The 25,827-nt window shown below is 36.3% G+C and overlaps 1 protein-coding gene across 2 annotated transcripts in view; it reads left to right on the top strand.

The window, feature by feature from the left end:
- The first annotated feature begins 867 nt into the window (after window positions 1–867).
- pdgfd (platelet derived growth factor d) overlaps window positions 868–25,827 on the top strand; it is a 78,763-nt gene continuing 53,803 nt past the window's right edge. The window contains exon 1 of one of the 2 annotated variants that reach the window (XM_056473595.1): window positions 868–1,568. In XM_056473595.1, coding sequence (XP_056329570.1) covers window positions 1,409–1,568 — 160 coding nt within the window. In that variant the 5' untranslated portion in view covers window positions 868–1,408. The remainder of the gene's footprint in view (window positions 1,569–25,827) is intronic. The other variant, XM_056473596.1, reaches the window with a different exon arrangement.

The following is a 25,827-nucleotide window of genomic DNA, read 5'->3' as shown; positions in this document are numbered from 1 at the left end:
CTGGCTCACAGAAATAACCTTATAGAGCCAAGCTAGAGTTCAACTTTGTAGATAAACTGTTTTTGTTTTTTAAATAAAAAGTCTTAAAATGTAAATAACTTATAGAAAAACATCACATAATGTAAATAATTTGTCATTTAATAAGAATATGTGAATAACTTAATTTAGACAGAAATGTCAGATAGAACCTTATAATTCTAAGGTAACGATTTTCTATCTTAAGATCAAATATTTTGGGATTTATCGTTGAATATTTTATTTCTTCCTTTACTAGGTAAACCATTTGCAATGGTATATTCTCAATAATTTTATCATATCTTTTAGGAGAACAGCTTATTTCTTATTTTCTACAGAAAGCATCACGACTCAACATTTTTCCTAAATTATCTATAGCGTGTTATTGACCATATGCCGTTCATCAATAAACAAAGACTTTCTATTCACCAAAATACAACAAATAGATATGTTATGCGGGATAAAATTATGTTTAAATATCAGTTTCCAATATAATAGAACTTGTATGTGTGAATGTACCTGACTCTGATTCTAAGCAAAGGCCTGAACCGGAAGTGACTAGACATATTTTACGGAGGTTTCTTGCACCAAAACGGCACTTACGAAATTAAACATACGTAAAATGAGCATTATCGTGCCACAATAAGCGTTATTTCATCGACTATTTAGTCGCAGTACACAGTGTACAGAGTAGTAAATTATTATTCCCCTGGAAACACACACAATAACTCATTTTCCAGAGCGGAAGTGACCTGATCTGATAAGGGTTTCCGTTAAGGTGCAACTGTTCCTTATTATTATTACATTAATATTTCTCCCCTGTAAGACTTTGTAAACACTTCAGTAGCTGGTTACATGATTGAGGAATACTTTGAAAATTGATTTCAAGCCCTGGCCTGCAGTTTGCTGGAGTTTGAATCCCGTGAGTAACGCCGCCACGCTTCTTTTCCTCAGGGAAAAGAGTTGGAAACTTTCCTCGCGGCGCAACAAACAGGAAAAGAGTGGCAGCGTTACGCACCGAGGGAAAATATTCCAGCTAACACTCCGCAAACCGGGCGTTATTTCCTCGTCCTGACTGGATGAAGGGGGTCCAGCCCTCATAGGCTTCCTTTCTTCCTACATCTATCCATCCATGCGCACCAAACCGATCTTTCAGCGGGAGTTTGACGCGTGATCTCCGGGGAGCCGTCAGCACCGCCAACTTTTACGCGCGTCCTTTCGCTAAATGTTCAAGGAATGGAAAGTATTCTTGTGGAATTATAAGCTCGGGGTCAAACGGGACAGTAGCAGATAAAGTTGGAAGTCTTTGAATTCCGTGGCTTGCCTTATATACTGTGTCAACCTGTTCTCTGGATCCGAGGACGCGCGCCGCCGCGGTGGAAACTCCGGGTCCATGTGGCGCTTCTGGGTCGCGGATCAGCGGACGGTTCGGTTTCAGATGATGTGGCTGCTCGTGTGCTCCTTCATCGCGGTGTTGAGTGGTGAGAATTACCCCACACAGGCCCAGGTGATGTCCTCCAGAGTCATGAGGACTTCAAACATACGCAGCAATGGTGAGTTTGAACGATAAAGTGATTTAAAAGTGCTTGGGTGTGTGACAGTTATGGATCAAACATGAGCTCTTCTGTTTGTTGACGTTTCAGTGTACTTTATTCATTTTTTCCTGTGGTGAATGCACTAAATCAGGTGTCTAAGCAAGTGTAGATGGTCAACTTAAAGGGTTAGTTCACCTAAAATGATTTATTTATTCTCCCTCAAGTGGTTCCAAACCTTTGTGTCTTTATTCTGTTGAACACAAAAGAAGATACTTTGAAGAAGGTTAGAAACATTCAAAAAGTGGAATCCATGTTCCAACATTTTTCAAAATAACTACCTTTGTATTTTACAAAAATACCACGATTTCACTATAGTAAGAGTGTACAAGTCACGTTTTTGCCAAAAAGGTTGTAATACACCACACATGCCATGTTTTATTATAGTAAAGTCATGATTAACTGTGTTTACCATGGTTTAACAAAGAACTATCCAGTTAAACACAAAAGAAGACAATTTGAAGAATGTTAGAAACATTCAATAATATGGAAGTCAATGGAATCCATGTTCCAACATTTTTCAAAATAACATCTTTTGTGTTCTACAAAAAAATGTAAAATAATAATATTAAGAATAACCATGTTTTTACAGTAGTAGGAGTCTTGAAACCATGTATTTGGTGAAGTAAAAAGTTATGTGACACCACAAATACCATGGTTTACTGTAGCAAAGCCATGATTATTGTGTGGTTATCATGGATTAAGAAAAAAAAACAAACAATTTTATTCTGTTGAACACAAAAGAAGATACTTTGAAGAATGTTGGAAACATTCAAAAAGTGGAAGTCAATGGAATCCATGTTTCAACATTTTTCAAAATAACTACGTTTGTATTTTACAAAAATACCACGATTTCACTATAGTAAGAGTGTACAAGTCACGTTTTTGCCAAAAAGGTTGTAATATACACCACACATGCCATGTTTTAGTATAGCAAAGCCATGATTAACTGTGTTTACCATGAATTAACAAAGAACTATCCAGTTAAACACAAAAGAAGATAATTTGAAGAATGTTAGACACATTCCATAAGATGTAAGTCAATGGAATCCATGTTCCAACATTTTTCAAAATAACTTCTTTTGTGTTCCAAAAAAAAAAAGAGTAAAATAATAATATTAATAATAACCATGATTTTACAGTAGTAGGAGTCTTGAAACCATGTATTTGGTGAAGTAAAAAGTTATGACACCACAAATACCATGGTTTACTGTAGCAAAGCCATGATTAATGTGTGGTTATCATGGATTAAGAAAAAACTAAACAATTTTATTCTGTTGAACACAAGATACTTTGAAAAAACTAATAATATGGAAGTCAATGGAACCCATGTTTCAACATTTTTCAAAATAACTTATTTTATGTTCTACAAAATACCATGATTTTACTATAGTAAGAGTGTAGAAACAATGTTTTTAGTGGAGTAAAAAGTTGCATTACACCAAAAGTAACATGGTTTAGTGTAGCAAAACCAAGAATAATTTTTGGTTACATGGATTAACAAAAAAACAAACAAAAAGATTTATTCTGTTGAGCAAAAAATACTTTGAAGAATGTTAGAAACTTTCAAAGTTGGAAAAACAAATACATTGGAGGTCAGTGCAATCCATGTTCCAACATTTTTCAAAATAACCATGATTTTACTATAGTAAGAGTGTAGAAACCATGTTTTTGGTGGAGTAAAAAGTTGCATGACACCAAAAGTACCATGGTTTAGTGCAGCAAAACCATGATTAATTTGTGGTTAACATGGATTAACATGGAATCCATGTTCCAACATTTTTCAAATGAACTTCTTTTGTGTTGTACAAATTTATTTACTATGGTTTTACTATAGTAAGAGTGTAAAAGAGCATTTTAACAGGGTAAAAAGATATATATATAACATCAAACAAATCATGGTTTACTGTAGCAAAGTCATGATTAATTAATTTGTGTTTTACCATGGATTAAGAAAAACAAGACAATTTTATTCTGTTGAACACAAAAGAAGATACTTTGAAGAATGTTGGAAACATTCAAAATTGGAAAAAGTTCATACAGAAGTCAATAAAACCCATGTTCCAGCATTTTTCAAAATAACTTCCATTATGTTCAGGGGAAAAAAAAACAAATACCACAATTTTACTATAGTAACAATGTAGAAACCATGTTTTTGGTGGAGTAAAACGTTGCATGACACCAAAAGTACCATGCTTTAGTGTAGCAAAACCAGGGTTAATTTTTGGTTACCATGGTTTAAGTGAAAAGAAAAACATGTATTCGGTTGAACCCAAAAAATACTTTGAAGAATGTTAAAAACATTCAAAGTTGGAAAAACAAACACTATGGAGGTCAATGCAATCCATGTTCCAACATTTTTCAAAATAACCATGATTTTACTATAGTATGAGTGTAGAAACCATGTTTTTTGTGGAGTAGAAAAATGTATTTAACACCAAAAATACAGTGTAGCAAAACCATTATTAATTTGTGGTTACTATAGTTTAAAAAACAAAACATATATATTTTGTTGAACACAAAAGAAGATACTTTGAAAAATGTTCATAGTTGTAAAAAAAAAAAAACCTACGGAAGTCAAAGGAATTTAACATTTATTAAAAAAAAATTACATTTATGTTTCACAAAAAAACATTAACCATGATTTTACAGTAGTAGGAGTGTAGAAACTAAGTTTTGGAGAAGTAAAGCGTTGCATGACACCAAAAGTACCATCATTTAGTGCAGTGTTTCTCAACCACGTTCCTGGAGGACCACCAACACCGCATGTTTGGATGTCCCCTTTGTCTGTCATCCATCACAGGTCTTTCAGACTCTGCTAATGAGCTGATGATCTGAATAAGGTGTGTTTGGTTAGGGAGACACGGAAAATATGCAGAGCTGGTGGTCCTCCAGGAATATGGTTGAGAAACACTGGTTTAGTGTAGCAGAACCATGATTAATAATTTGTGGTTACCTTAGTTTAACAAAAAACTAACATATATATTCCGTTTAACAAAAAAGAAGATGCTTTGAAAAATGTTCATAGTTGTAAAAACAAATACTACGGAAGACAATGGAATCCACATTCCAACATTTATTTAAAAATTTTGCTTCTTTTGTGTTCAATTTACCATGGTATTACTGAAGTAGGAGTGTAGAAACCATGTTTTTAAGAGTAAAACGTTGTATGACCACAGTTTTACCACATATTCAATGGTTTAGTGTAGCAAAACCATGATTAATTTGTGGTTACCATGGTTTACCACAAAACAAAATTCTGTTAAACACAACAGAAGATACTTTGCAGAATGTTAGAAACATTCGAAGTTGTAAAAACAAATAACAGGCAAGTCAATGGAATATGTGTTCACACATTTTTAAAAATATCTTCCATTGTATTCTACAAAAAAAATTACTATGATTTTACTATAGTAAGAGTGTAGAAGCCATGTTTTGACAGAGTAAAAATATGCATATAACAACAAACATACCATGTTCAGTGTAGCAAAACCATGATTAATTTGTTGCCAATTTGTACAAAAAATGTATTCTTTTTAACGCACAAGAAGATACTTTGAAGAATGTTAGAAACATTTGTTAGAAATGTTAGAAGCTTATTTTGTTTTCTACAAAGAAATACCATGGTTTTACTATAGTAAGAGTTTAGAAACCATTTTTTGGTGGAGTAAAAAGTTGCATGACTCCAAAAGTACCATGGTTTAGTGTAGCAAAGCCATGATTAATTTGTGGTTACCATGGATTAACATGGTAAGTATTCTGTTGAACACAAAAGAAGATACTTTGAAGAATGTAAAAAGCATCCAACATGGGAAGAAAAAGCTAATAATATGGAAGTCAATAGAATCTATGTTCCAACAAGTTTCTAAATAACTTCTTTTATGCTCTACAAAAATGTTTTTACCATGATTTTACTATAGGAAGAGTCTAGAAACCATGTTTTTGGTGGAGTAAAAAGTTGCATGACACCAAAAATACCATGGTTTAGTGTTGCAAAACCATGATTAATTTGTGGTTACCAATGGATTAACAAAAAACAAACAAACATACAGTACATATTATGTTAAGCACAAAAGAAGATGCTTTGAAAAATGTTCATAGTTGTAAAAACAAATACTACGGAAGTAAATGGAATCAACGTTCCAACATTTATATCGAAAAAGTAGCTTTTTGTGTTCCACAAAACAATTTACCATGATTTTACTATAGTAGGAGTGTGGAAACCATGTTTTCAGTAGAGTAAAACATTTTATAACCTCAGTTTTATCATATACCTTGGTTTAATATACCATGATTTTACTATAGGAAGAGTCTAGAAACCATGTTTTTGGTGGAGTAAAAAGTTGCATGACACCAAAAATACCATGGTTTAGTGTTGCAAAACCATGATTAATTTGTGGTTAACAAGGATTAACAAAAAACAAACAAACATACAGTACATATTATGTTAAGCACAAAAGAAGATGCTTTGAAAAATGTTCATAGTTGTAAAAACAAATACTACTGAAATAAATGGAATCAACGTTCCAACATTTATATTGAAAAAGTAGCTTTTTTTGTGTTCCACAAAACAATTTACCATGATTTTACTATAGTAGGAGTGTGGAAACCATGTTTTCAGTAGAGTAAAACATTTTATAACCTCAGTTTTATCATATACCTTGGTTTAATATAGCAAAACCATGGTTAATTTGTGGTAACCATGGTTTAACAAAACAGACGTTCTGTTGAACACAACAGAAGATACTTTGCAGAATGTTAGAGACATTTGAAGTTGGAAAAACTAATAATATGGAAGTTCAAGTAGCTTCCATGGTTTAACAAAAAAAAAAATAGCACAAAAGAAGATACTTTAAAGAATGTTAGAAACAATCAAATCTGAAAAAGCTAATAATATGGAAGTCAATAGAATCTATGTTCCAACAATTTTCAAAGTAACTTCATTTATGCTCTACAGAATTGTTTTTACCATGATTTTACTATAGGAAGAGTCTAGAAACCATGTTTTTAGTGGAGTAAAAAGTTGCATGACACCAAAAATACCATGGTTTAGTGTTGCAAAACCATGATTAATCTGTGGTTACCATGGATTAACAAAAAACAAACAAACATACAGTACATATTATGTTAAGCACAAAAGAAGATGCTTTGAAAAATGTTCATAGTTGTAAAAACAAATACTACGGAAGTAAACGGAATCAACGTTCCAACATTTATATCGAAAAAGTAGCTTTTTTGTGTTCCACAAAACAATTTACCATGATTTTACTATAGTAGGAGTGTGGAAACCATGTTTTCAGTAGAGTAAAACATTTTATAACCTCAGTTTTATCATATACCTTGGTTTAATATAGCAAAACCATGGTTAATTTGTGGTAACCATGGTTTAACAAAACAGACGTTCTGTTGAACACAACAGAAGATACTTTGCAGAATGTTAGAGACATTTGAAGTTGGAAAAACTAATAATATGGAAGTTCAAGTAGCTTCCATGGTTTAACAACAACAAAAAAAATAGCACAAAAGAAGATACTTTAAAGAATGTTAGAAACAATCAAATCTGAAAAAGCTAATAATATGGAAGTCAATAGAATCCGTGTTCCAACATTTTTCAAATTAACTTATTTTGTGTTCTACAAAAAAACAACAACAAAAATCTCAAGCAGGTTTGTGACGACACAAGTGACGCATGAGTAAATGACACAATATTCAGTTTTGCGTGAACTGTCCCTTTAACAAACAACAAGTGGCTTTTTAGTGTTATTTTCCACACTGTATGTTGCTTGTTCATGTAAAAGGTGTGCAGCATGCTGTCATTAAGTGCTAAAACTCTCTGACAGCAGCTTTTTAAAACTCCCTCGGACGAGTGCTGTAAGTTTTGATGGTTTGCGATCTCCTGAAGCACATTTTGAAGTGCTGCTGTAAGTGTGTAAAAGCTGTCTGTGCTCACGGTGGATGTGAATGTCTGAATGCTCCTCGGTTTCTCTTCATGTTGCGATCAGCTCCAGCTTGTTTGGACAGGTCTGCAGTTCTCTGATGCCTGCTTTACACAGCTGTGTTGTTCTCTGCTCTTAGTTAGTGGGACTGGAGGATAGTTAAGTGTGTTACTGCAGTTTGAATATGTTGTGAGTTTGATTCCCAGAGAATGCATGAGCTGATAATAAACGCGTACTGTAGCTTGAATGCATTGTAAGTTGCCTTGGCTCAAAGTGCCTGTCAAATGCATTGATTAGCAATACTGTCGTGTGTGTGTGTGTGTGTTTGTTGAGCTCTCCAACAGGTGTTTGACACATGCAATAATTTAATGGAATATTAGGGTAGTTTGGAAAACAACAAACAGATTTTCAGCATCATTGTTTATTCATTTATTCATTCTTTTTCTTTTCAGCTTAGTCCCTTTATTAATCTAGGATCGCCACAGTGGAATGAACCGCCAACTTATCCAGCATATATTTTACGCAGCAGATGCCCTTCCAGCTGCAACCCATCGCTGGGAAACATTCAAACACATACACTATGGACAATTTAGCTTATCCAATTCACTTATACCACATGTGTTTGGACTTGTGGGGGAAACCGGAGCACCCGGAGGAAACTGACGCCAACACGGGGAGAACATGCAAACTCCACACAGAAATGACAACTGAACCAGCCGGGGCTCGAACCAGCAACCTTCTTGCAGTGAGGCGATTGTGCTACCCACTGCGCCACCTTTGCTGCCCCATCACATTATTCACTTGATTGGAATTAAAAAAAAAAAATGTAGTGACCTTTGAATTTATTTCATGCTCATTTAAATAGTCTTGCGATGTGACAAGTACATCTTCTTTAAAAAACAAAATAAAATGACAGTACATTTATTTTATTTCAATAAAACATTTAATTTTATTCGCTAAAAAATATATTTTTAGTTATAATAAAGTAATATAATAACCCTACTCAGGACACTCAAAAAGGGTGTAAAACCACATCTTTACAACATTTTAAATAAAAAAAACTGATAAGTAAAACGTTGTCAAGAACCACATTCAGATAAATGAACACTTAAATAGTTTTTTCACAGTTTAAAAAAAATAGTTTTTAGTAAATTTAAAATAAAATACTAATAAATATGTAAAAAACTAAATGTCAAGTAACATTAATTTAAGCAAATAAGTTAAATTATACTATAGGCATGGGCCGGTTTAAGCTTCTGACGGTCTGATAACCTTGGATAAAAATATTACGGCGTTACAGTATTGTGATTACTGCTCTAAAATATATTCTTTTTAATTGTCTGGGTTAAAAGCAAAAACTTTCTTCTCTTTCGAACACAATATATTATTTTGAGAAACATTTAAAATATTTCGGTAGAGTAAACCTGTCAGGCTAAATTAATTATTGACTTCTGATGTCTTCATTTGTTTCAAAAACAGATTTTTTTGCAATTTAAAATATTCCATTTAGATATCTTTTCTGCTGGAGATACTGTTGTCCTAAAAAAACAACAACAACAAAAAATGTAAATAAAAAAATTGTGCACATGCCTGAGGAACGGTATTGCAGAACATTTTGTTTTAAGGGTTTTAAAACCTTGACCTTTTCAAACTGTGGTATACCTTGAAAACAGTTATCGTCCCATGCCTAAACGTACTTAAATGCTATTTAAATGGTTTTTTAAATAGTATTGCAATGTGACAAGGAATTAAATGTTTTATTTAATAAATTTATTTTTGCAGTTTTAGTTTTAGGGGCGAAGCAGTGGCGCAGTAGGTAGTGCTGTCGCCTCACAGCAAGAAGGTAGCTGGGTCGCTGGTCGAGCCTCGGCTCAGTTGGCGTTTCTGTGTGGAGTTTGCATGTTCTCCCAGGGTTTCCTCCGGGTGCTCCGGTTTCCCCCCCACAGTCCAAAGACATGCAGTACAGGTGAATTAGGTAAGCTAAATTGTCCGTAGTGTATGTGTGTGTGTGAATGTGTGTATGTGTTTCCCAGTGATGGGTTGCAGCTGGTAGGGCATCCGCATTTGTAAAACAAATGCTGGATGAGTTGGCGGTTCATTCCGCTGTGGCGACCCCAGATTAATAAAGGGACTAAGCCGAAAATAAAATAAATGAGTTTTAGTTTTAATAAATTAGTATGATAACCCTGCTCAATACACTCACAGAAGGGTGTAAACTGTTTTTATTTATTTTGTTTGCTAAATTTTAATATTAAAAAGCTAATTAGCAAAACCTTTTCAGAAACCATAAATAGGGTTTTTAAAATTTGTTGTCAGAAAACCTATTCATTTCTACGCCAACACAGGGAGAACATGCAAACTCCACACAGAAATGCCAACTGACCCAGCCTGGACTGAATCAAATGTACGATTTTCCACCAAGGCAACTCGGGGTGCTGAAATAATATTGGCTAAACTGGCATTGGGTGGGTTAAATGACCAAGATTTAAAACAGACGTTCCGGCACGTAACGCACATGTTCAAAGCAGAATATCTGACTTCAGCATTGTTTTTCAGATAAACAAGAACGTTCTGCAAACATATGATGGTATTTTATGCTTTAAAAGAGTCAAAAACTTGCATGCAGCAGCTTTTAAATGGTATTGTCATGTTCATTTAATTAGTCTTAAACGTGAGAATGAAAAATGTATTTAAATAATTAAAGTTAATTAAATGAATAAAGTATGTTTATTTAATTTATATTTATTTATTTATTTTATATTTAATTTTATTCAATTTATTTTTGTAGTTGGAGTTTTAATAAAGTAATATAACAACCCTGTTTTTATTTATTTATTTATTTTTACTAAATTGTATTAGGCAGCACGGTGGCACAGTGGATGACACAATCACCTCACAGCAAGAAGGTCGCTGGTTTGAGCCCCGGCTGGGTCAGTTAGTATTTCTGTGTGGAGTTTGCATGTTCTCCCCATGGTTGGTGTGTGTTTCCTCCGGGTGCTCCGGTTTAACCCACAGTCAAAACTCATGCGCTATAGGGGAATTGATTAACTAAATTGGCTGTAGTGTATGAGTGTGAATGTGTCTGCAGCTGCTGTTTAAAACATGTGCTGGATAAGTTGGTGGTTCATTCTGCTGTGGTGACCCCTGATTAATAAAGGGACTAAGTCGAAAAGAAAATGAATGAATGAATGAATTGTAATATTAAAAAGCTAATAAATAAGTTAAACATTGTCAAGGACCACATTCAGTTAATAAAACTGTTTTCACAGTAAAAAAAATATATATATATATAAATTAAAAATTAAAACCTAAATAAATAAAGTAAAAAATGGCAAGCAACTCAAATAACTTAATATTTAAATATAAACTTAATATTTCAACTTAAATATTTTCTAAGTGTAGAAAATTTGCTTTAAAACATATTAAAGGTGCTGAAAAGTATCAGAGCATTACCATACCAACGAATGAGTAATGATAGGGTGCAGTGCAAAATAAAATAATACTAAAAATACATCATTTAAATAGTTGCATTTATAGCATAAACACTGCTTGATATGTCAACTGCCCTTATACATGTGTGCATGTGTGTGTGTGTGTGTGTGTCTCTGAAACAACTGAAATAAAGTTATTTTAGGGCAATGAGTCACAGGGTGTCCCAGACCCACACCCAGCCATCAGTGTTGAGGAATCTGATGTGGGATTCCCCATAACACACATCTCTCAGACTGTGGCAGGAATTATTGTTCCTGTTTCATTGTGTGTGTCTGAATGTGCAGGCAGACTTCTGTCTCGGAGCCTGTCTCAATTCATTTAGTTTTCTACAGCTCTTAAGCTATATAGTACAGATTGTTTCCAGACAGCTTCATAGGAATAGAAATATGACCGAATAATACAGTTTGATGACATTATTATTAGTCCTGCTGTGAAATTTTAATGGTTTTATGTGCTGTAACAGATTTCAACACATTTTTAAACATACTAGTTTTAATAACTGATTTATTTTATCTTTGCCATGATGACAGCACATAATATTTGACTAGATATTTTTAAGATACTAATATTCAGCTTAAAGTGCCATTTAAAGGCTTAACTAGGGTAATTAGGCAAATTATTGGACGGCATTACTTTCTTCTGTAGCCTATAAACCTTAGCAGTTTTTAATTTTTAAATTTTTATTATTCCAGCCAAATTAATTGAAATAAGAATTAATATAATATTATAGGAAAATACTGTGAAAATGTCTTTGCTTTGTTAAACGTCACTTGGGATTGGCCAGCCCAGTCACCAGACATGAACATTATTGAGCATGTCTAGGGTAAGATGGAGGAGGCATTGAAGATGAACACAGAGAGTCTTGATGAACTCTGGGAGTCCTGCAAGAAGGCTTTCTTTGCCATTCCAGATGACTTTATTAATCAGTGATTTGAGTTGTTGCAGAGATGTATGGATGCAGTCCTCCAAGCTCATGATGGAGTCAGACACAATATTCATTCTGTTTCCACTGCAGCATCACTTTATATTCTATACTGGACATTATTTCTGTTAAGTGTCTGAGCAAAGTCAGAGCTTACTGTCCTAATTAAATCTTCTATAATCAAGGCCTGATCATATTTTATTGTGGTAAAATAAGTGTAATCTAGAGGCCTTTGCCTTTCATATAAGCCACTTCTGATATCAAATGATCAACTAGAAGTCAAGTTATTATTTGCTGTTCCTAAAACTTGGATAGATAACAAGACTTTTGTCAGGTAGTTTATATGAGACAAATTCAAAACGCTCTAAAATGACATTTCAGTACCTGTAGATTCATAAAATAACACGTATAAATCCACACACATCTCTGTCTCCGTAATGACTGCATTAATCTGCATATCAGTAGCTCAAGCCTTTTTTTTTTATTAGCTCTTAAATTAGTTTTGGAATTAGCAAAGAAGGCCTGAGATGAGATGCATAAGAAATTAGACCTACTTTTTCAAGCAGATCTGGTTCTGGAATAATTTCTCCCATTCATTTTCCCATCGGGTTTTAAAACAGTCTTAATTAAAGCATTATGAGCCTTGAACCAAACCATCCAGCCTACGAGGAGAATCACAACATTACAAACTTTGATCTAAAGCAAAGAAATCTATGAAAAACAGACAAAAATATAAGATTGTATGTTACTTAATGGCTTTGATGAGGGAAATCAATGCAATCCCATAAAGCACTGCGAATGACATAATATATAAGATAGAAATGTAATAGAGGTGTGACGAGACACTTCACGAGATGAGACGAGACACGAGATTGGGTTCACAAGAACGACACGAGATGAGATTTTCACACTATTTTAAAGAAATTTTCTTTTATTCAACTGAAAAAAATCACAAATTACAAAACTATTTAGGTGCTTTTTTTTAAAACCAACTTGTAATTAGGCATGGGCCGGTATAAGATTCTGACGCCATGATAACCTTGGATAAAAATATCACGGTATCATGGCATTGTGCTCATTGGTCTAAAACAGGGGTCACCAATCTCGGTCCTGGAGGGCCGGTGTCCCTGCAGGGTTTAGCTCCAACTTGCCTCAACACACCTGCCTGGATGTTTCAAGTACACCTAGCAAGACTTTGATTAGCTTGATCAGGTGTGTTTGATTAGGGTTGGAGCTAAAATCTGCAGGACACCGGCCCTCCAGGAACAAGTTTGGTGACTCTTGGTCTAAATTATATTCTTTTTAAATGTCTTGGTAAAAACAATCTGTTTTCCTCTTTGAAAACAATTTAATTTAATTTTTTGAAAGATTAATCATATTTTGGAGCAGTAAAGATGTCAGGCTATTGTGGAAATTCATCTTATTTATCTTATATTCATTTTATATACTCGTTTTTTCTAATTATAAAGGTCTGTTCTTTTATTCTTCCATGAATGTACTGTTTAAATTAGAACAAGCGTGACCACTTTAACATCTGTTTATCACCAGATAAGATCTGGATAAGTACATGATTTAACAAACTACATGTTCGGATGGGATGTATGACTGAAATGTAGATGGTCAAAAATGAAGTTGTGCGCTAATCAAGCGGCAACCTCCCGCTCTCCCTTGGGGAGGCCAATACGGAAGTAACTGAAACTGCAATTCATCAAAATTCCGCTAGTCCTGGCTCCATAATAGAGCAAATTTCAATTGAGCCCACTGTTAGAATGGCCAACTTTACAGCAGAAAAAAAGGTGTTTACAGCCTGATACAAAGAACGATTTTAGTTCATATAGCTATTATTACCCTCCATGACAACTGTGAGTGGGGTGAATATTTTTTTTATTTTTTATAACTCATTAATTTCCTTTATATTAGGTTATATTAAGTTTGCATAATTAAGGGCGTGGCCACTTGAGTGACAGCTAGGTCTCGCTGGTCGCCGTCACTTCACCTCAGCTGAATCCGGCAGATTAGCCACTGATCTCGGCATATTCATCATATTTTTGTTTTGTTTTATGTGGCTTTACACAGTCAGCTGCCTTTTGGACTTATTTCTTACAATTATCAGATGATATGGGATGCTGTGTGCACTTAATTGTGCTCACAAACCGTTCACGTGGCCTCGTTTCCCATGTGAGTAAAGTTATATACTTATATACCATCTCTATAAATGTATTTGTTTTATTTAAGATCATTTATCATTAATATTTTTCTTTAGAGCTGTAATGCCCTCCAGAATCTGACAGATTGATTATCTGTAGGCTCTAGAACAGTCATCTGAAGCGTTATCATACAGTGTTATGCCTGGAGTTCATCAATAGTCTTGCATTTACTAACACACACACTGTATTTGAAGTGTTTGGAAGTATTTCGCGTTATCCTACTGTAGAAAAACGTCATAAGAACAATGTTTAGTGGCTCAATGTATTGCTACAGTGTGTTTAAAAGTCTAAACACTTTATTGATATAGTGTACAGCCAAGCACATGTGGTCAGAATATCAACTAGTCACAGGTAATAAAGTATCAAGCGTTTTCCCAAAGTAAAGTCTGTCTGCCAGGTCTAAGCAAAGTGCCAGCAGGTGTCTGTAGCTCCGCTCACTCTCCGCCTCTTTGCCCTTGTTTGGTATCCCGCCGTGGGTGCGATTGCCGCGTGAACAAAGTGGCGTCGGTTGGCCGCGCCTACTTGTAGCTTCTTTTGCAGTGTTCAGAAACCTATGGGTGACGTCACGGATACTCCGTCCATATATTTTACAGTCTATGGTGCTGATTTAACTGTGATTCATCCTGTATGTCTGTAGCTATGTTTCCAATCACCTATTTTTATGCACATTTTGCTTATGCGCATAAAAAATCGGTTGATGGAAACGCCATGATGCGCATCAATTTTGAAAATGCACATAAAAAAAGTATGCGCATAACTGAGTAGGATAAACCTTTATTCGATAAGAAAAGATGCGCATAAACTACAATGCAAACATGTTTACCGCACAATTTTCAGTATGCGCATTAAAAAAGGTCATGTGATTTTGTTATAAGAGATCATGTGATGATGAAAATGTGTGTGAATGGACAAACCAGCAAGCTGAGCTCATTATAAACAATCTGAACGGTTGTTTTGGTCATTCTAAAATGCCTTACCGTTTAAGTATTAATGTTATTATATTAATAATGACCTACAGAATCAAAAGCGTCTGTGCTCCGCGTCTGACACCTTCAAATGCCACTGCGCGTTCACTGTGTGTCAGGATTGCCTTCCGAGGCCAAGTCATTTATTAGATAAAGAAAAGATTGACGCAGCTTCTCTTAAGAAGGAGTGAAGAGCATGAGACTGATTCCTGTGATGCTCCAGGGACAGCCAAGTCTTCGCTAAGGTCCAGCTTCCAGCATCCGCCGCTGAGACTGCAGCTCTGCACAAGACGTTTGGCCAGTGGAGAAATTAAAATGGTCGTGCCCAACTGAGCCTGGTTTCTCTCAAGGTTTTTTAATTCTTCACTTTCGCCAATTAGTGAAGTTTTTCTCTCTCTGCTGTCGCCACTAGCTTGCATGGTTCGGGATCTGTAGAGCTGCGCATCGTTGGATTTGCTCTTCAGTGTTTGGACTCTCAGTAGTGATTATTAAACCACACTGAACTGAGCTAAACTGAACTGAACTTAAACACTACAAACTGAACTACACTGTTCCTATTTACTGTGACCTTTTATGTGAAGCTGCTTTGACACGATCTACATTGTAAAAGCGCTATACAAATAAAGGTGAATTGAATCTTACCGCAGCAAATTCAGTTTTTACTGTTGATATTTGGCACCAGCTAATCAGGAAGTGACGATTTTGTTCACTTTGACTCGTTGGATGGAAACGCTGCTTTATTCGCACGTCTTTGATGCGATAATCCAGTTTTACGCATAAAGTTAATTCGCAGTTTTGGATGGAAACATAGCTACTGATGACCTTGTGGGTATTACAAACTAGATAAAAAGATAACACACTCTGTTTCTGCGTCTCACTCGCTGCAGAAACTGTTGTTGATGTATAATCGTGTGACCTTCTTTGCAAAGTATAAAACTTTAAAAGACACTTTGGTTAAGAATTTGTCTTCTTGACCACTGACAGAGCCTCCTTAAAGAAAATTGCCACTACACTATATAATTAAACTGAATCATTGACTTCTGTTGTCTTCAGTTGTTTCAAAAACACAGATTTCTTTACTATTTAAAACGGCATCTTTCGATATCTTTTCTCCTTGTCCAGGGCTCAACAATAAAGATGGCCCGGGGCCAGCGTGCGGGACGCTCGGGACAGTAGACAAGATTGTTAGTGGCCCGATCAGGCATGTGCTGCCTTGTCACCAAAGTTTAATATTGGTTGCGACTGTTTGTCAATTGCATGCAAACAGGGTGCTTTCACACCTAGACGTTGTCTTGTTTGCTCAGTTAGCGCGGTTCGTTTGACATATGTGAATCCTGCAAACGCGCTTAGATCCGAGATCGATTCTAATGAGAAAGCAAAACGACCCAACGAATTAACGAACCAGGCTATGTCACAGTGTATTACGGTTGTGTAATAGCCGTGTGATATAATATATATGTGTAATATAGGCCGAGTAGGTAGTGCTGTCGCCTCGCAGTTAGAAGGTCGCTGGTTCGATCCTTGGCTGATTCGGTGTGGAGTTTGCATGTTCTCCCCGCGTTTGCGTGAGTTTCCTCCGGGTGCTCCGGTTTCACCCACAGTCCAAAGACGTGGTACAGGTGAACTGGGTAGACTAAATTGTCCGTAGTGTACCCAGTGATGGGTTACAGCTGGAAGGGCATTTGCTGTTTAAAACATATGCTGGATATGTTGGTGGTTAATTCCGCTGTGGCGACTCCAGATTAATAAAGGGACTTAGCTGAAAAGAAAATGAATGAATGAATGAATAATAATATATGCCTATAGTTCGCCGCCAAACTTCTTGCTGCTGTGCACCTGATGCTGAGCAACGATAGCCATTTGCAAGCAACACCTGGTTTGCATAATTGTTTCAGAGCTACTGTAGGCCCAAATAATAATAATAATAATTATTATTATTAATAATCGGTAAATCCGATGGTGCGCACAGAGCGCAATATGCCGAATTAAGTTCTCTTTAACCTAATTCTGCTTAAATTGTAGAAAATCTTTAAATCAATCATCTTTAATCAAGCCTTTTCCATTTGGAGAATTACAGTTCTTAATAGCTAGTCCTTATAAACAATCAGTTTATAAAATACATTATTTACAGATCTACTGCAAAATAAGAGGAATGTGGAATAACTATAATATTTTTATATTTTATATAAACTATAAATAAAAAAAATAAATACATTTAAAGTAATGGAACATTATATGTAAAACAAATCTAAACTATTATGTAGGCTACAGGCTTAATAAAGGCACCTTGTCAGAGCTTTACATCGTGTGCGTTACAGGCGAAATGAATGTATGCCTGATAACTGATCAAATGACAGAATATGTAAACTTAATTAATATATATATATATATATATATATATATATATGTATATATATATATATATATATATATATATATATATATATATATATATATATATATATATATATATATATATATATATAATTAAATAATAATAATTAAAAGCCTGGGTATGGCCTGCAGAGGGCTCTTTTTTTGAGGGTTACGTCACAAGCTCAGATTTCGTTGACCATTTTTTGTGAGCAAACGAAAAAACGATAAACGTCTGTTTTCTGAATTTTCCTATTTTGTTTGAAAACAGATGTGGAATGGACGGAAGATACACTGATTATGTACGTACACACACACACACACACACACACACACACACACACACACACACACACACACACACACAAAAACTACATTACCCATTATACTGTACAGGAAATGCCACCAATCAGAGTCTTTTTAGCTCCGCACAATTTTAATGAAAGACCACAGATTAGAGTCTCTCCACGCTCTCAAAATGCTCAAATATTTTTAAATATTTATGCATTTGTAAACTAAATAGTTTGTGTTAGCAAGAACTGACTTTAAACAAATAATCTCTATTTACGTTTCAGAGGTGTGACAAGATCTCGTATGACAAGATCTCGCGAGATTAAAGATTTCTCGTTGTGGTGAAAAGTTGTCTCGTGAGTTGTGACCGTATGATTGAGCGTGAGGGTGAAATTAGCATTGAAGATTGGAGGCAAGATTGGATTTGAACTGCAAATCAAGTGCTTTGAACACCTGGCAACCCAGGTTGGCCAGGCTGTCACTTGGTTGCTTTGGTGAGAAGCCAGTTAGTAGAGTTTCTAGCTAAATATTGTGTTTGCGCGTCCTTTATGGCATAGAATTCATTAAAATAGAAGTAAAATACCATTCATTACATTTTTTTTAAATGTTTTATTTTTTTATTATTTTTTTTTTCAGTAAAATTTTTCAATTATATATTAGCAAATATGTTGTTAATATTTTAATTAATTAATAATAATCTAATTTTCCATTTACATAGGCTATTTGCAAAATATAATGCACTGTTTGCATGCCCTTTACTCCATAGAATTCATTAAAATAGAAGTAAAATAACATTCATTACAAGTAGTTAAAGTTGTTTTTCCGTTTTCTACCCTAAATTTAAAAAAACTTTTTTATTATTATTTTCTTTATTATTATTTACTATTTATTTATTATTATTATTATTATTTACTTTAATCATTACTATTGGAATATGAGGGGACTTTCAGCCAGCACAGCAATACATGTTTCTGAAGACAATCACCTACTGTACCTTTAATCGAGATTTAGATTTTAGGCCAAATCGCTCGGCCCTAGTGTGCGTGTATACTGTGTGTTTGTTTTTTTTGTGTGTGTGTGTGTGTGTCTGTCACAGTTGCAGCCAGTTTGTGCTCAGTAAGAGACGCGCTCTGTCAGTGTTTCTCTCTGACAGGAGGATGTGTCTTTACTCAGCATCTCTGAGTGTGTGTGTGTGTGTCTCTCACACAGCTGTCTGCTGGTGCGCATTCCTTCAGTGTTTATAACAGAAAACACACCAGGCTCCAGTTATTCTGTCTGCTGGAATTCACGACTGCAACACTAATACCTTGACAGAAGCGCCACTCGCAGATCTGTGTGAACAAGTGGTTTGATTCTGATATGTGTGTGTGGGGTTGTGGATGTGTTTGTCTGCCTGTTAGGCTGTGTGTGCATGCATGCATGCATTTGTATGCATGTGTGTGTATACACTCACCGGCCACTTTATTAGGTACACCTTAGTAGTACCGGGTTGGACTCCCTTTTGCCTTCAGAACTGCCTTAATCCTTCGTGGCAAAGATTCAACAAGGTACTGGAAATATTCCTTGAAGATTTTGCTCCATATTGACATGATAGCATCACACAGTTGCTGCAGATTTGTCGGCTGCACATCCATGATGTGAATCTCCCATTCCACCACATCCCAAAGGTGCTTTATTGGATTGAAATCTGGTGACTGTGGAGGCCATTTGAGTACAGTGAACTCATTGTCATGCTTAAGAAACCAGTCTGAGATGATTCACGCTTTATGACATGGTGTGTTATCCTGCTGGAAGTAGCCATCAGAAGATGGGAACACTGTGATCATTAAGGGATGGCCATGGTCAGGAACAATACTCAGGTAGGCTGTGGTGTTGACACGATGCTCAATTGTTACTGATGAGCCCAAAGTGTGCCAAGAAAATATCCCCCACACCATTACACCACCACCAGCAGCCTGAACCATTGATGTAGGGCAGGATGGATCCATGCTTTCATGTTGCTGATGCTAAATTCTGACTCTACCATCTGAAAGTGGCAGCAGAATTTGAGACTCATCAGACCAGGCAACGTTTCTCCAATCTTCTATTGTCCAGTTTTGGTGAGCCTGTGTGAATTGTAGCCTCAGAAGCCCTCGGTTGTAACGAGTGCTTATTTGAGTTGCTGTTGCCTTTCTATCAGCTGGAACCAGTCTGGCCATTCTCCTCTGACCTCTGGCATCAACAAGGCATTTGCGCCCACAGAACTGCCGCTCACTGGATATTTTCTTTTTTCAGACCATTCTCTGTAAACCCTAGAAATGGTTGTGCGTGAAAATCCCAGTAGATCAGCAGTTTCTGAAATACTCAGACGAGCCCGTCTGGCACCAACAACCATGCCACGTTCAAAGTCACTTAAATCCCCTTTTCTCCCCATTCTGATGCTCGGTTTGAACTGCAGCAGATCGTCTTGACCATGTCTACATGCCTTAATGCATTGAGTAGCTGCCATGTGATTGGCTGATTAAATTTGCGTTAACGAGCAGTTGGACAGGTGTACCTAATAAAGTGGCCAGTGTGTGTATATATGTGTGTGCGTGTGAATCAGTTGAGGCGAGAGTGTCTGTCAGATGTGTTTAGTGTATTAATAGCAGGCTGGTTTTGCTGACGCTGTGTGTTTTCTGCCTTGTGCCGCTCTGTGTGTGTGTGTTTGAGCAGATCTCTGATCAGCATTTGCAGGAATAACTAAAAGCTCTTGATTATCTGCGCTCAACATGTGTTCTGCTCGCTGTTTCCTGTCGTCACATGCTTTATTTCTGCACATCAGCGTCTTGAGGGAATATTTTCAGCCACTTACACTTCCTTTAGCAGATCCTCTCAGGAACAGGACTGTTTGTGTTTGCTGTAATATACAGTAATTAATGCAGCAGAGTCAAAACTAGTGCTTTAAAGTCAATTTATGAGGGCATAACGTTTATGTTAGATTACAATAACTCTAATAGTACATTATTGTGCCTGAAAGTACACTACCTGACAAAAGTCTTGTCCTCTATGCCAGTTGTAAGAGAAACAAATAATAACTTGATCTGTTGTTCATCTGATCATCTGTTGATCTGCATCCCAATCATCACAAATACTGCTGAAGACCTACTGGAACCAGCAGGGACTCAAGATTCTCACAGAAATCAGTCAAGTTTGGTGAAGGGAAAGTCATGGTTTGGGGTTACATTCAGTATGGGGGCATGCGAGAGATCTGCAGAGTGGATGGCAACATCAACAGCCTGACAAGACATTTGTGCTGCCCATTACATTACAAACCACAGGACAGGGCAAATTCTTCAGCAGGATAGCGCAGCCTCCACATCAAAGTTCCTGAAAGCAAACAGTCAAGGTGCTCCAGGAGTAAATTTGCTTTAAAGAAATTACACTGCTTTATTCCAGCCAAACAAAGTAAATATGACTTTCTGCAGAAGGAAAATTTTTTATAAATAAATAATTATTATTCTACATTGTAAAAGCGCTATACAAATAAAGGTGAATTGAATTGAATTATAGGAAATACTGTGAAAAATGTCCAAAAAAATGTTAAATAATTATAATAAAATTCACAGGAGGGCGATTAATTTTGACTTCTACTGTATATGTATGCACACACACATATATATACATGTATAAATATATATTTGAAAACAAACATTTTATTTCAGCTGTTTGCCGAGGAAATATCTCCATATAACTTGAGGTACTGAAATAATTAACATTATTAAACATAAACATAATTAACATAAAACATAAAAAACTAATAAAAAGAAAAAGGCAACAGAATTGCTTAAATTTAAATGAAATTAAAATAATTTTAAAAGACTACAGTATTTCTATCATACATATAAATGACTGGTATCTTTTTATTTATCATAATATGGCAGTGCTATGGACCCTCTTCACATTTCCAGATTTCTCCGCAGCAGAAGTCGTCATAGTTGAGTAAACTCCGCGCGCAGTGGATGGGAGAGTACAACGAATAATTTATTTACAATACTATTTTACTGAAATATTAAAAAAGAAATCTCCATGATGGCGTTATCAAGACTTTTAGGAACAGTGTGAGACTGATAACGGCAGCCAGAAGAGAGAATAATGTCAGATTTACTCTCAGCCCCATAAGCGCATGCAAAGATGATTCTTTTGAGGCAAAGAAGATGTAATACACACTCAAATGCATAGAAATGTGCATATATTTAAAAACAATATCTAAATATTAAAAACATTTAAGGATTTAAGATGCTGATGAGCAGTGGTGGAAAGAGTACTGAAAAATCATACTCAAGTAAAAGTAGCATTACTTGCCTAAAAATGTAGTGCGAGTAAAAAGTATCTGTTGTAAATATTACTCAAAGTATGAGGAAAAAGTAGCCCTTTCAAAAGTTCTCAAGAGTAGTGAGTATTATGCTGTGAAAACTGATGCATTTACTTGTAATTTGTGGATGTGTGTGAACGTAACATTCTGTAGTGCGTTTAGTTATTGCCAGAGGCACACAACATCATAAAATGTTGATATTAGGTTAGATTTAGGTTGTGATGTCAGATGACCAAAATTCATTGTCTAGCCAGCGTCTAAAGACAATGTTATTTTGATGTCCAATAACGACGTCAAATTGCGTTAACATTTGGTTGATTTTAGGTTGTCAGAAAATGACCAAAATCCAAGGTCAATTCAACATCTTAAACCAAAATCATGTTGACTTCAAACACTGACATTTATTCATCAGGTATGACAACCAAAATCCAACATCTGATAGACATCATAGTGGTAACGTCCACACAACGTCAAGCTGTTACATCATTAGACGATGATTTTTAGGTTGGAGATTGACGCTGGCCTGATGTTGAGTTCTGACGTCAACCTGATTTTCATTTCCAAACAAAAGGCAATGTCCCTACGATGCTGGGGTACAGCGTCGATCTGACGTCATGTTGACGTCTTGTGCCTGCTGGGTGTTTAAGGCCATTTCGGTCATCATACAGTAAACATCCGTCATCTTCTCATCAGTGTCGCACATCTAAACAGTCTCTGGTCAATGTGTGTAAAGATTTGGGCATCGTCTTGGACTCTTTTAATGCTTCCAAACAGTTTGCTGCAGTTACATCATCCTTCAATTAAAACACCCATGTCTTGAGGTAGTTCATTATGATGTGATTTACCTTCTATGTAAGATTTGATTGGACAGGAATCACAGGACTGATTTTTCTAATCCCCATAGACAAGAAAAAATAAAGTAGTGACTGCAGGTTGAGGGAAAGTAGTGGAGTAAAAGTACCGATACTGCACTAAAAATGGAAAGTAAAAGTACATATTTTTAAAACTACTTGGTAAATTACAATTTCGGAGAAAAACTACTTAATTACAGTAGTTTGAGTATTTGTAATTAGTTACTTTACACCACTGCTGATGACCAGGCATCATAAAGGCATCATAACAGTCTTGTGACAAAGGTCCATAACAGTAGAATCTATTAATGATGTCATTTAACTGTTGTATTTTAAATCTCCCAGCATTCTAATAGAATGTTGGGTTGCTATGGGTACCAGAATCAGAATCCTGTAGAACATTAGAGGAGAGGCTGCTGATATAATGAGAGGATCAAGTGACTCCAGAAGGCCAGGAATAGATTCTGCTTTGGGTTCCAACTGAGTAACAGTTTCAGCAGGATCTCACACTCCAGCGCAGAGCAGCACGCGAGCTGAGAACTGCACACACACATATTACACACACCCAAACACTCCTCTTGTGTCATCCATCCTCAGGCAGGGAGTGTGTCACGTTTCAATGTTTCTTTAAGTTCAGCTCAAACCGTCTGACAGCCGGGTCTCGCGCACACACGTACACGCGCAGACGTGCCTGTGTTTGACCTCTGACCTCTGTCTGTCAGCAGAAACGCATGCTTTCTTATTGCTATTCCTCTTATGGATTCATCGTTGTTGAAATATGCAGCTCATCTTTCACAATAAAAGCGCAAAAGACAGAAAAATCTAGATGAATGTGAACTTGGATCGGGCGATGTCGACCAATTTGGCATCGTACGATGTCTATTGTAAAACATCAAGATTGACGATGGCATTGTCATCGTAGACACGGTGAATTATTTATTTATGAATAATTAATTATTTCATAACAAGTTAATTATTCGTAGCCTACCGTTTCAACTGCTTGACCACATGGTCTTTGTTTTACCCATAACCAAATCATAAATAAAGATAAGTTACACACAAATTACCACCTGTCAATCACTTTTTACGTGGGACTCTGGCATGAATAGGCAGAGTGATCTGTGTCCTTGGCGTCGACAAACTTGGTAGGTAAAAAAGGAGCACAACCGGCAGGAACCAACCAACAGTATCTGAGGTTTACACTAAAATGACTAGGTACAAGCGTGAAAGCGAGAGATTGAAGCAGTGTACTGACGCTGTGACACGTTACCTGATAGATTCAAAAGACAGAAGAGTCTTGAGATAGAGACAAGATTAATTAAATATCACGTTTAACAACTATAGTGAGACACTATCCAGCGGTAGATCCTTGATAAACTGTCTGATAGGGGTGGGCGATATGACCTAAAATTAATATCACGGTATTTTTCATCTTTTGAACGGTGACGGTATAATATCATGGTATTACTTTCAATAGCAAAGTAATATACATCTCAAGGAAGAACGGACAAAAGAAAGTCTCACTTCTATCACTCTTTAAAAGTTTCGGTTTGGGTCATTGTAAATGCTCAGTCTCGTTATGAGCTGATCTTCATTTCTCTGTGTTGGTGGAATAAAGCAGGCGAGTCAGCCGCACCAATTTATGAGCAGACAGAGCAGGATTCTCGCGATGACCACCAGCGCAATTCAGCTCTTTGTTATGAGCCGTAGTTTCAGTGTAAACTTAGCAAAGGTGAGTTTCTTTGGCGATAATGTCTACAGTATTAGATTTTATATTTAGCGGACATTTGCGCTGAACACGCGGTGAATGCAACGCATCAAGATTCGGGCACCTTCTCCGAAAACACTCGATTGATCTCAGCTGGCGGATCAACATTTACCTCATGTCATGATCGCTGTCATCTGCGCCATTATTATTATTATTATTATAACTTTAGGTGAGGTTTGCAAACCTGTGCACTTTTCACTCTTCAGCCGTTTGCATTTCCTGCAGTAACAAAAGCTCCCTGTTATCTGACAGCGGGAAGCGTTGAGTGACTGACAGCTAATATGAACCAATACAGCAGCAGGGTAGAGCGATTCAGCAAGTTTTTTAGAGAAAATCAAATCAGATTGCACTACAACCATTATATTCAGACACACAAATGCTCCCAAATATATTATGAGGGCGCATAGATTACATTTCGGGCGCTCATGCGACCAAAATGGTTGCAATTTCGAGCCCTGTAGTATAAGGAAATGTATTCAGACCACAACTGAACGTTTGAAGAAAATTGAATGCCTTATTATTTAGAATGAGCTATTATTGATGTAAATGCAGCCGTTCAAGGCGCATAATTGATTTATTACGGTATTGACGGTATTAGAAAATCCATGTCGTGGCGCAATGTCACACCGGTGTTGACTATGACACCGGTGTACCGCCCACCCCTACTGTCCGACGTGCACTGCTGTCTGGGGTTTTGTGCTCAAAGCACCCGCTGACTGCTGGAGCTCAGACGAGCGCATGACTGTGTGTGTCTGTGCTTGTGTGTTTGTGGTCACATGATGTGCGTTTTCAGTGGTATAGTGTGGACGGAGGGCTGTTCAGAAACGCTAGATGAAACGCCGGTGTGGACTTGGATCGTTTTCGTTCTAAAATGCCATGTTAAAAGTGTGTGTTTTTTGTGAGCTGGTTTGCGACAGGAGCGGGGCCGAGGATTGCGATGCCGGCTCAGCATGGTGATGTCTTTGTTCATCGCTGATGGCTGAATGACATTGTCTATCAGCCCAACCCTAATGTCAACTTTTCGATAAAATTTGTAAAGCTATTTTGCTAATATTTTAATGTTTCTGAAATTGCAAAATCTG

This window comes from Danio aesculapii, chromosome 15 (assembly GCF_903798145.1).
Source record: "Danio aesculapii chromosome 15, fDanAes4.1, whole genome shotgun sequence".
NCBI classification, from domain to species: Eukaryota; Metazoa; Chordata; class Actinopteri; order Cypriniformes; family Danionidae; genus Danio; species Danio aesculapii.
This window is presented reverse-complemented; position numbering and strand designations above follow the sequence as displayed.